We start from the raw sequence: 10,000 nt of genomic DNA, 5'->3' as shown, positions 1-10,000 counted from the left end.
GTCCCTGTGGCTGTGGCTGTGACTGTGGCTGTGGCTGTGGCTGTGACTGTGTCCCTGTGGCTGTGGCTGTGGCTGTGGCTGTGACTGTGTCCCTGTGGCTGTGACTGTGACTGTGACTGTGTCCCTGTGACTGTGGCTGTGGCTGTGGCTGTGGCTGTGTCCCTGTGGCTGTGACTGTGACTGTGACTGTGTCCCTGTGACTGTGGCTGTGGCTGTGGCTGTGACTGTGGCTGTGACTGTGTCCCTGTGGCTGTGACTGTGACTGTGACTGTGTCCCTGTGACTGTGGCTGTGGCTGTGGCTGTGGCTGTGACTGTGTCCCTGTGGCTGTGACTGTGGCTGTGGCTGTGGCTGTGACTGTGTCCCTGTGGCTGTGGCTGTGACTGTGGCTGTGGCTGTGGCTGTGGCTGTGACTGTGACTGTGACTGTGTCCCTGTGGCTGTGACTGTGGCTGTGGCTGTGGCTGTGACTGTGTCCCTGTGGCTGTGGCTGTGGCTGTGGCTGTGGCTGTGGCTGTGACTGTGACTGTGTCCCTGTGGCTGTGGCTGTGGCTGTGGCTGTGACTGTGTCCCTGTGGCTGTGGCTGTGGCTGTGGCTGTGACTGTGTCCCTGTGGCTGTGGCTGTGACTGTGTCCCTGTGGCTGTGGCTGTGGCTGTGTCCCTGTGGCTGTGGCTGTGGCTGTGGCTGTGACTGTGTCCCTGTGGCTGTGACTGTGTCCCTGTGGCTGTGGCTGTGACTGTGTCCCTGTGGCTGTGGCTGTGACTGTGACTGTGTCCCTGTGACTGTGACTGTGGCTGTGGCTGTGGCTGTGGCTGTGTCCCTGTGACTGTGTCCCTGTGGCTGTGACTGTGGCTGTGGCTGTGACTGTGTCCCTGTGGCTGTGGCTGTGACTGTGGCTGTGGCTGTAGCTGTGGCTGTGGCTGTGGCTGTGACTGTGACTGTGTCCCTGTGGCTGTGGCTGTGGCTGTGGCTGTAGCTGTGACTGTGTCCCTGTGGCTGTGGCTGTGGCTGTGGCTGTGGCTGTGACTGTGACTGTGGCTGTGGCTGTGGCTGTGACTGTGTCCCTGTGGCTGTGGATGTGGCTGTGACTGTGGCTGTGGCTGTGGCTGTGACTGTGTCCCTGTGGCTGTGGCTGTGGCTGTGGCTGTGGCTGTGACTGTGTCCCTGTGGCTGTGGCTGTGGCTGTGGCTGTGACTGTGTCCCTGTGGCTGTGACTGTGGCTGTGACTGTGTCCCTGTGGCTGTGGCTGTGACTGTGTCCCTGTGGCTGTGGCTGTGGCTGTGACTGTGTCCCTGTGGCTGTGGCTGTGGCTGTCCCTGTGGCTGTGGCTGTGGCTGTGGCTGTGGCTGTGGCTGTGGCTGTGACTGTGTCCCTGTGGCTGTGGCTGTGGCTGTGGCTGTGGCTGTGGCTGTGGCTGTGACTGTGTCCCTGTGGCTGTGACTGTGGCTGTGGCTGTGGCTGTGGCTGTGTCCCTGTGGCTGTGGCTGTGGCTGTGGCTGTGACTGTGTCCCTGTGGCTGTGGCTGTGACTGTGTCCCTGTGGCTGTGACTGTGACTGTGACTGTGACTGTGTCCCTGTGGCTGTGACTGTGGCTGTGGCTGTGGCTGTGACTGTGTCCCTGTGGCTGTGGCTGTGGCTGTGGCTGTGACTGTGTCCCTGTGGCTGTGGCTGTGGCTGTGGCTGTGGCTGTGGCTGTGGCTGTGACTGTGTCCCTGTGGCTGTGGTTGTGGCTGTGACTGTGTCCCTGGGGCTGTGGCTGTGACTGTGACTGTGGCTGTGGCTGTGGCTGTGACTGTGGCTGTGGCTGTGGCTGTGACTGTGACTGTGACTGTGGCTGTGGCTGTGGCTGTGACTGTGACTGTGTCCCTGTGGCTGTGGCTGTGGCTGTGGCTGTGGCTGTGACTGTGTCCCTGTGACTGTGACTGTGTCCCTGTGGCTGTGGCTGTGGCTGTGGCTGTGGCTGTGACTGTGACTGTGTCCCTGTGGCTGTGGCTGTGACTGTGTCCCGGTGGCTGTGGCTGTGGCTGTGGCTGTGACTGTGTCCCTGTGGCTGTGGCTGTGGCTGTGGCTGTGGCTGTGACTGTGGCTGTGGCTGTGGTTGTGACTGTGTCCCTGTGGCTGTGGCTGTGGCTGTGGCTGTGGCTGTGACTGTGTCCCTGTGGCTGTGGCTGTGGCTGTGGCTGTGGCTGTGACTGTGTCCCTGTGGCTGTGACTGTGTCCCTGTGGCTGTGACTGTAGCTGTGGCTGTGACTGTGTCCCTGTGACTGTGGCTGTGGCTGTGACTGTGGCTGTGGCTGTGACTGTGTCCCTGTGACTGTGGCTGTGGCTGTGACTGTGGCTGTGGCTGTGACTGTGTCCCTGTGGCTGTGGCTGTGGCTGTGGCTGTGGCTGTGACTGTGTCCCTGTGGCTGTGGCTGTGACTGTGGCTGTGATTGTGTCCCTTCGGCTGTGACTGTGGCTGTGGCTGTGGCTGTGGCTGTGACTGTGGCTGTGGCTGTGGCTGTGGCTGTGGCTGTGGCTGTGGCTGTGGCTGTGGCTGTGCCTGTGGCTGTGGCTGTGGCTGTGGCTGTGGCTGTGGCTGTGACTGTGTCCCTGTGACTGTGACTGTGGCTGTGACTGTGGCTGTGGCTGTGACTGTGTCCCTGTGGCTGTGGCTGTGGCTGTGACTGTGTCCCTGTGGCTGTGGCTGTGGCTGTGGCTGTGACTGTGTCCCTGTGGCTGTGGCTGTGGCTGTGACTGTGTCCCTGTGGCTGTGGCTGTGACTGTGACTGTGTCCCTGTGACTGTGACTGTGGCTGTGGCTGTGGCTGTGGCTGTGACTGTGTCCCTGTGGCTGTGACTGTGGCTGTGGCTGTGACTGTGTCCCTGTGGCTGTGGCTGTGACTGTGGCTGTGGCTGTAGCTGTGGCTGTGGCTGTGGCTGTGACTGTGACTGTGTCCCTGTGGCTGTGGCTGTGGCTGTGGCTGTAGCTGTGACTGTGTCCCTGTGGCTGTGGCTGTGGCTGTGGCTGTGACTGTGACTGTGTCCCTGTGGCTGTGGCTGTGGCTGTGGCTGTGGCTGTGGCTGTGGCTGTGACTGTGTCCCTGTGGCTGTGGATGTGGCTGTGACTGTGGCTGTGGCTGTGGCTGTGACTGTGTCCCTGTGGCTGTGGCTGTGGCTGTGGCTGTGGCTGTGACTGTGTCCCTGTGGCTGTGGCTGTGGCTGTGACTGTGTCCCTGTGGCTGTGACTGTGGCTGTGACTGTGTCCCTGTGGCTGTGGCTGTGACTGTGTCCCTGTGGCTGTGGCTGTGGCTGTGACTGTGTCCCTGTGGCTGTGGCTGTGGCTGTCCCTGTGGCTGTGGCTGTGGCTGTGACTGTGTCCCTGTGGCTGTGGCTGTGGCTGTGGCTGTGGCTGTGGCTGTGACTGTGTCCCTGTGGCTGTGACTGTGGCTGTGGCTGTGGCTGTGGCTGTGTCCCTGTGGCTGTGGCTGTGGCTGTGGCTGTGACTGTGTCCCTGTGGCTGTGGCTGTGACTGTGTCCCTGTGGCTGTGACTGTGACTGTGACTGTGACTGTGACTGTGTCCCTGTGGCTGTGACTGTGGCTGTGGCTGTGGCTGTGACTGTGTCCCTGTGGCTGTGGCTGTGGCTGTGGCTGTGACTGTGTCCCTGTGGCTGTGGCTGTGGCTGTGGCTGTGGCTGTGGCTGTGACTGTGTCCCTGTGGCTGTGGTTGTGGCTGTGACTGTGTCCCTGTGGCTGTGGCTGTGACTGTGACTGTGGCTGTGGCTGTGGCTGTGACTGTGGCTGTGGCTGTGGCTGTGACTGTGACTGTGGCTGTGGCTGTGGCTGTGACTGTGACTGTGTCCCTGTGGCTGTGGCTGTGGCTGTGGCTGTGGCTGTGACTGTGTCCCTGTGACTGTGACTGTGTCCCTGTGGCTGTGGCTGTGGCTGTGTCTGTGGCTGTGACTGTGACTGTGTCCCTGTGGCTGTGGCTGTGACTGTGTCCCTGTGGCTGTGGCTGTGGCTGTGACTGTGTCCCTGTGGCTGTGGCTGTGGCTGTGGCTGTGGCTGTGGCTGTGGCTGTGGCTGTGACTGTGGCTGTGGCTGTGACTGTGTCCCTGTGGCTGTGGCTGTGGCTGTGGCTGTGGCTGTGGCTGTGGCTGTGACTGTGTCCCTGTGGCTGTGGCTGTGACTGTGGCTGTGACTGTGTCCCTTCGGCTGTGACTGTGGCTGTGGCTGTGGCTGTGACTGTGGCTGTGGCTGTGGCTGTGGCTGTGGCTGTGGCTGTGGCTGTGACTGTGTCCCTGTGACTGTGACTGTGGCTGTGACTGTGGCTGTGGCTGTGACTGTGTCCCTGTGGCTGTGGCTGTGGCTGTGACTGTGTCCCTGTGGCTGTGGCTGTGGCTGTGACTGTGACTGTGTCCCTGTGGCTGTGGCTGTGACTGTGGCTGTGGCTGTGGCTGTGACTGTGTCCCTGTGGCTGTGGCTGTGGCTGTGGCTGTGGCTGTGACTGTGTCCCTGTGGCTGTGGCTGTGACTGTGACTGTGTCCCTGTGACTGTGACTGTGGCTGTGGCTGTGGCTGGCTGTGACTGTGTCCCTGTGGCTGTGGCTGTGACTGTGTCCCTGTGGCTGTGGCTGTAGCTGTGACTGTGTCCCTGTGGCTGTGGCTGTGACTGTGTCCCTGTGGCTGTGGCTGTGGCTGTGACTGTGTCCCTGTGGCTGTGGCTGTGGCTGTGGCTGTGGCTGTGGCTGTGGCTGTGGCTGTGACTGTGGCTGTGGCTGTGGCTGTGGCTGTGACTGTGTCCCTGTGACTGTGGCTGTGGCTGTGGCTGTGACTGTGTCCCTGTGACTTTGGCTGTGGCTGTGACTGTGGCTGTGGCTGTGACTGTGGCTGTGGCTGTAACTGTGGCTGTGGCTGTGGCTGTGACTGTGACTGTGGCTGTGGCTGTGACTGTGACTGTGACTGTGTCCCTGTGGCTGTGACTGTGGCTGTGGCTGTGGCTGTGACTGTGTCCCTGTGACTGTGGCTGTGGCTGTGGCTGTGACTGTGTCCCTGTGGCTGTGGCTGTGACTGTGGCTGTGGCTGTAGCTGTGGCTGTGGCTGTGGCTGTGACTGTGACTGCGTCCCTGTGGCTGTGGCTGTGGCTGTGGCTGTGGCTGTGGCTGTGACTGTGTCCATGTGGCTGTGGCTGTGGCTGTGGCTGTGACTGTGGCTGTGGCTGTGGCTGTGGCTGTGACTGTGTCCCTGTGGCTGTGGCTGTGGCTGTGGCTGTGGCTGTGGCTGTGGCTGTGACTGTGTCCCTGTGGCTGTGGCTGTGGCTGTGGCTGTGGCTGTGACTGTGTCCCTGTGGCTGTGACTGTGTCCCTGTGGCTGTGACTGTGGCTGTGGCTGTGACTGTGTCCCTGTGACTGTGGCTGTGGCTGTGACTGTGGCTGTGGCTGTGACTGTGTCCCTGTGACTGTGGCTGTGGCTGTGACTGTGGCTGTGGCTGTGACTGTGGCTGTGGCTGTGGCTGTGACTGTGTCCCTGTGGCTGTGGCTGTGACTGTGTCCCTGTGGCTGTGGCTGTGGCTGTGGCTGTGACTGTGGCTGTGACTGTGTCCCTGTGGCTGTGGCTGTGACTGTGACTGTGGCTGTGGCTGTGGCTGTAGCTGTGACTGTGGCTGTGGCTGTGGCTGTGGCTGTGGCTGTGACTGTGTCCCTGTGGCTGTGGCTGTGGCTGTAGCTGTGACTGTGTCCCTGTGGCTGTGGCTGTGGCTGTGGCTGTGACTGTGTCCCTGTGGCTGTGGCTGTGGCTGTGGCTGTGACTGTGGCTGTGACTGTGTCCCTGTGGCTGTGGCTGTGGCTGTGGCTGTGGCTGTGGCTGTGACTGTGTCCCTGTGGCTGTGGCTGTGGCTGTGTCCCTGTGGCTGTGGCTGTGGCTGTGACTGTGGCTGTGACTGTGGCTGTGACTGTGGCTGTGACTGTGTCCCTGTGGCTGTGGCTGTGGCTGTGGCTGTGGCTGTGGCTGTGACTGTGACTGTGGCTGTGGCTGTGACCGTGTCCCTGTGACTGTGGCTGTGGCTGTGGCTGTGACTGTGTCCCTGTGGCTGTGGCTGTGGCTGTGGCTGTGGCTGTGGCTGTGACTGTGGCTGTGGCTGTGGCTGTGACTGTGGCTGTGGCTGTGGCTGTGACTGTGGCTGTGACTGTGGCTGTGGCTGTGACTGTGTCCCTGTGGCTGTGGCTGTGACTGTGTCCCTGTGGCTGTGGCTGTGGCTGTGGCTGTGGCTGTGACTGTGGCTGTGGCTGTGGCTGTGACTGTGACTGTGACTGTGTCCCTGTGGCTGTGACTGTGTCCCTGTGACTGTGGCTGTGGCTGTCCCTGTGGCTGTGGCTGTGGCTGTGGCTGTGGCTGTGACTGTGGCTGTGGCTGTGGCTGTGGCTGTGGCTGTGGCTGTGACTGTGACTGTGACTGTGTCCCTGTGACTGTGTCCCTGTGGCTGTGACTGTGTCCCTGTGACTGTGGCTGTGACTGTCCCTGTGGCTGTGGCTGTGGCTGTGGCTGTGGCTGTGGCTGTGGCTGTGGCTGTGACTGTGGCTGTGGCTGTGACTGTGTCCCTGTGACTGTGGCTGTGGCTGTGACTGTGTCCCTGTGGCTGTGGCTGTGGCTGTGGCTGTGGCTGTGGCTGTGACTGTGGCTGTGGCTGTGGCTGTGACTGTGGCTGTGGCTGTGGCTGTGGCTGTGACTGTGGCTGTGACTGTGGCTGTGGCTGTGACTGTGTCCCTGTGGCTGTGGCTGTGACTGTGTCCCTGTGGCTGTGGCTGTGGCTGTGGCTGTGGCTGTGGCTGTGGCTGTGACTGTGACTGTGTCCCTGTGGCTGTGGCTGTGGCTGTGGCTGTGGCTGTGACTGTGTCCCTGTGGCTGTGGCTGTGGCTGTGTCCCTGTGGCTGTGACTGTGGCTGTGGCTGTGGCTGTGACTGTGTCCCTGTGGCTGTGGCTGTGACTGTGGCTGTGGCTGTGACTGTGTCCCTGTGGCTGTGGCTGTGACTGTGTCCCTGTGACTGTGGCTGTGGCTGTGGCTGTGACTGTGTCCCTGTGACTGTGGCTGTGACTGTGTCCCTGTGACTGTGGCTGTGGCTGTGGCTGTGACTGTGTCCCTGTGGCTGTGGCTGTGGCTGTGGCTGTGACTGTGTCCCTGTGACTGTGGCTGTGACTGTGTCCCTGTGACTGTGGCTGTGACTGTGGCTGTGGCTGTGTCCCTGTGACTGTGGCTGTGGCTGTGACTGTGTCCCTGTGACTGTGGCTGTGACTGTGTCCCTGTGACTGTGGCTGTGACTGTGGCTGTGGCTGTGGCTGTGGCTGTGACTGTGTCCCTGTGACTGTGGCTGTGACTGTGGCTGTGGCTGTGGCTGTGACTGTGACTGTGACTGTGACTGTGTCCCTGTGACTGTGGCTGTGGCTGTGGCTGTGACTGTGTCCCTGTGACTGTGGCTGTGACTGTGTCCCTGTGACTGTGGCTGTGACTGTGGCTGTGACTGTGACTGTGACTGTGACTGTGTCCCTGTGACTGTGGCTGTGGCTGTGGCTGTGACTGTGTCCCTGTGACTGTGGCTGTGACTGTGTCCCTGTGACTGTGGCTGTGACTGTGGCTGTGGCTGTGGCTGTGACTGTGTCCCTGTGGCTGTGTCCCTGTGACTGTGGCTGTGACTGTGGCTGTGGCTGTGGCTGTGGCTGTGGCTGTGGCTGTGGCTGTAGCTGTGACTGTGACTGTGGCTGTGGCTGTGGCTGTGGCTGTGGCTGTGGCTGTGACTGTGGCTGTGGCTGTGGCTGTGACTGTGGCTGTGGCTGTGACTGTGGCTGTGACTGTGGCTGTGACTGTGGCTGTGACTGTGTCCCTGTGGCTGTGGCTGTGACTGTGGCTGTGGCTGTGGCTGTGGCTGTGGCTGTGACTGTGGCTGTGGCTGTGACTGTGACTGTGTCCCTGTGGCTGTGACTGTGTCCCTGTGACTGTGACTGTGTCCCTGTGGCTGTGACTGTGTCCCTGTGACTGTGTCCCTGTGGCTGTGGCTGTGACTGTGGCTGTGGCTGTGACTGTGACTGTGTCCCTGTGGCTGTGACTGTGGCTGTGGCTGTGGCTGTGGCTGTGACTGTGACTGTGGCTGTGGCTGTGGCTGTGGCTGTGGCTGTGACTGTGGCTGTGGCTGTGGCTGTGGCTGTGGCTGTAGCTGTGACTGTGACTGTGGCTGTGGCTGTGGCTGTGGCTGTGGCTGTGGCTGTGACTGTGGCTGTGGCTGTGACTGTGGCTGTGGCTGTGGCTGTGACTGTGGCTGTGACTGTGGCTGTGACTGTGTCCCTGTGGCTGTGGCTGTGACTGTGGCTGTGGCTGTGGCTGTGGCTGTGGCTGTGACTGTGGCTGTGGCTGTGACTGTGACTGTGTCCCTGTGGCTGTGACTGTGTCCCTGTGACTGTGACTGTGTCCCTGTGGCTGTGACTGTGTCCCTGTGACTGTGTCCCTGTGGCTGTGGCTGTGACTGTGGCTGTGGCTGTGACTGTGACTGTGTCCCTGTGGCTGTGACTGTGGCTGTGGCTGTGGCTGTGGCTGTGGCTGTGGCTGTGGCTGTGACTGTGACTGTGGCTGTGACTGTGACTGTGGCTGTGACTGTGGCTGTGGCTGTGGCTGTGACTGTGGCTGTGGCTGTGACTGTGGCTGTGGCTGTGTCCCTGTGACTGTGGCTGTGGCTGTGACTGTGGCTGTGACTGTGTCCCTGTGGCTGTGGCTGTGACTGTGTCCCTGTGGCTGTGGCTGTGACTGTGACTGTGACTGTGTCCCTGTGGCTGTGGCTGTGGCTGTGGCTGTGACTGTGTCCCTGTGGCTGTGGCTGTGACTGTGTCCCTGTGGCTGTGGCTGTGGCTGTGGCTGTGGCTGTGGCTGTGGCTGTGGCTGTGGCTGTGACTGTGTCCCTGTGACTGTGGCTGTGGCTGTGGCTGTGGCTGTGGCTGTGGCTGTGACTGTGTCCCTGTGGCTGTGGCTGTGGCTGTGACTGTGACTGTGACTGTGGCTGTGGCTGTGGCTGTGGCTGTGACTGTGGCTGTGGCTGTGGCTGTGGCTGTGACTGTGTCCCTGTGGCTGTGGCTGTGACTGTGGCTGTGGCTGTGGCTGTGGCTGTGGCTGTGGCTGTGACTGTGACTGTGGCTGTGGCTGTGACTGTGTCCCTGTGACTGTGGCTGTGGCTGTGGCTGTGGCTGTGGCTGTGGCTGTGGCCAGGGAGGAGGACGGGGAGGTGGGGGAGGAGGAGGAGGAGGCCAGGGAGGAGGCGGAGAATGAGGACGGGGAGATCAGGGAGGAGCCCGGGAAGCAGGTCGGGGAGGAGGAGGCCGGGGAGGACGTTGCTGACCCCTCCCCCTCCCCGCAGAAGGCCAGGGTACTGCCTGCCCGCCGGGGAGGAGGAGGAGGATACTGGGAGGAGGAGGAGGAGGACTGGGAGGAGGATGGGGAGGACGGAGCGACAGGGAGGAGGCTGGGGAGGAGGCGGAGGAGGAGGCTGGGAGGAGGGTGACAGGGAGGACGATGCCGACCCCACCCCCCTTTCACAGAAGGCCTCAGCGCTGCCCGCCCGTCGGGGAGGAGGAGGAGGAGGAGGAGGACGGGGAGGAGGATGGGGAGGACGGAGCGACAGAGAGGAGGCTGGGGAGGAGGCGGAGGAGGAGGCTGGGAGGAGGGTGACAGGGAGGACGATGCCGCCCCCGCCCCCCTTTCACAGAAGGCCTCTGCCCGCTGGGGAGGAGGAGGAGGAGGACAGGGAGCAGGAGGAGGACAGGGAGGAGGGGGATAGAGGAAGACGGGGAGGAGGAGGACGGGGAGGAGGCCGGGGAGGAGGAGGAGGAGGCCGGGGAGGACGGTGCCGACCCCGCCCCCCCCGCAGAAGGCCACGGCGCTGCCCGCCCGCCGGGCCGAGTTCTTCGACGGGTCGGAGCCGGTGCAGAACCGCGTGTACAAGTCGCTCAAGGTGTGGTCGATGCTGGCCGACCTGGAGGAGAGCCTG

The 10,000-nt window shown here is 62.2% G+C and overlaps 1 protein-coding gene across 1 annotated transcript in view; it reads left to right on the top strand.

The window, feature by feature from the left end:
- Window positions 1-10,000, top strand: part of Xab2 (XPA binding protein 2) — a 43,489-nt gene that overhangs the window by 15,466 nt on the left and 18,023 nt on the right. The window contains 1 exon segment of the mRNA XM_060375902.1: window positions 9,881-10,000. This exon segment is cut by the window's right edge and continues 12 nt beyond it. Within this exon segment, the coding sequence (XP_060231885.1) occupies window positions 9,881-10,000 (120 nt within the window).

The sequence above is a fragment of the Meriones unguiculatus genome (genome assembly GCF_030254825.1).
Source record: "Meriones unguiculatus strain TT.TT164.6M chromosome 13 unlocalized genomic scaffold, Bangor_MerUng_6.1 Chr13_unordered_Contig_2907, whole genome shotgun sequence".
In the NCBI taxonomy this organism is placed as follows: Eukaryota; Metazoa; Chordata; class Mammalia; order Rodentia; family Muridae; genus Meriones; species Meriones unguiculatus.
Note: the sequence above shows the minus strand (reverse complement) of the source record. Positions and strands in the feature narration are given on the sequence as shown.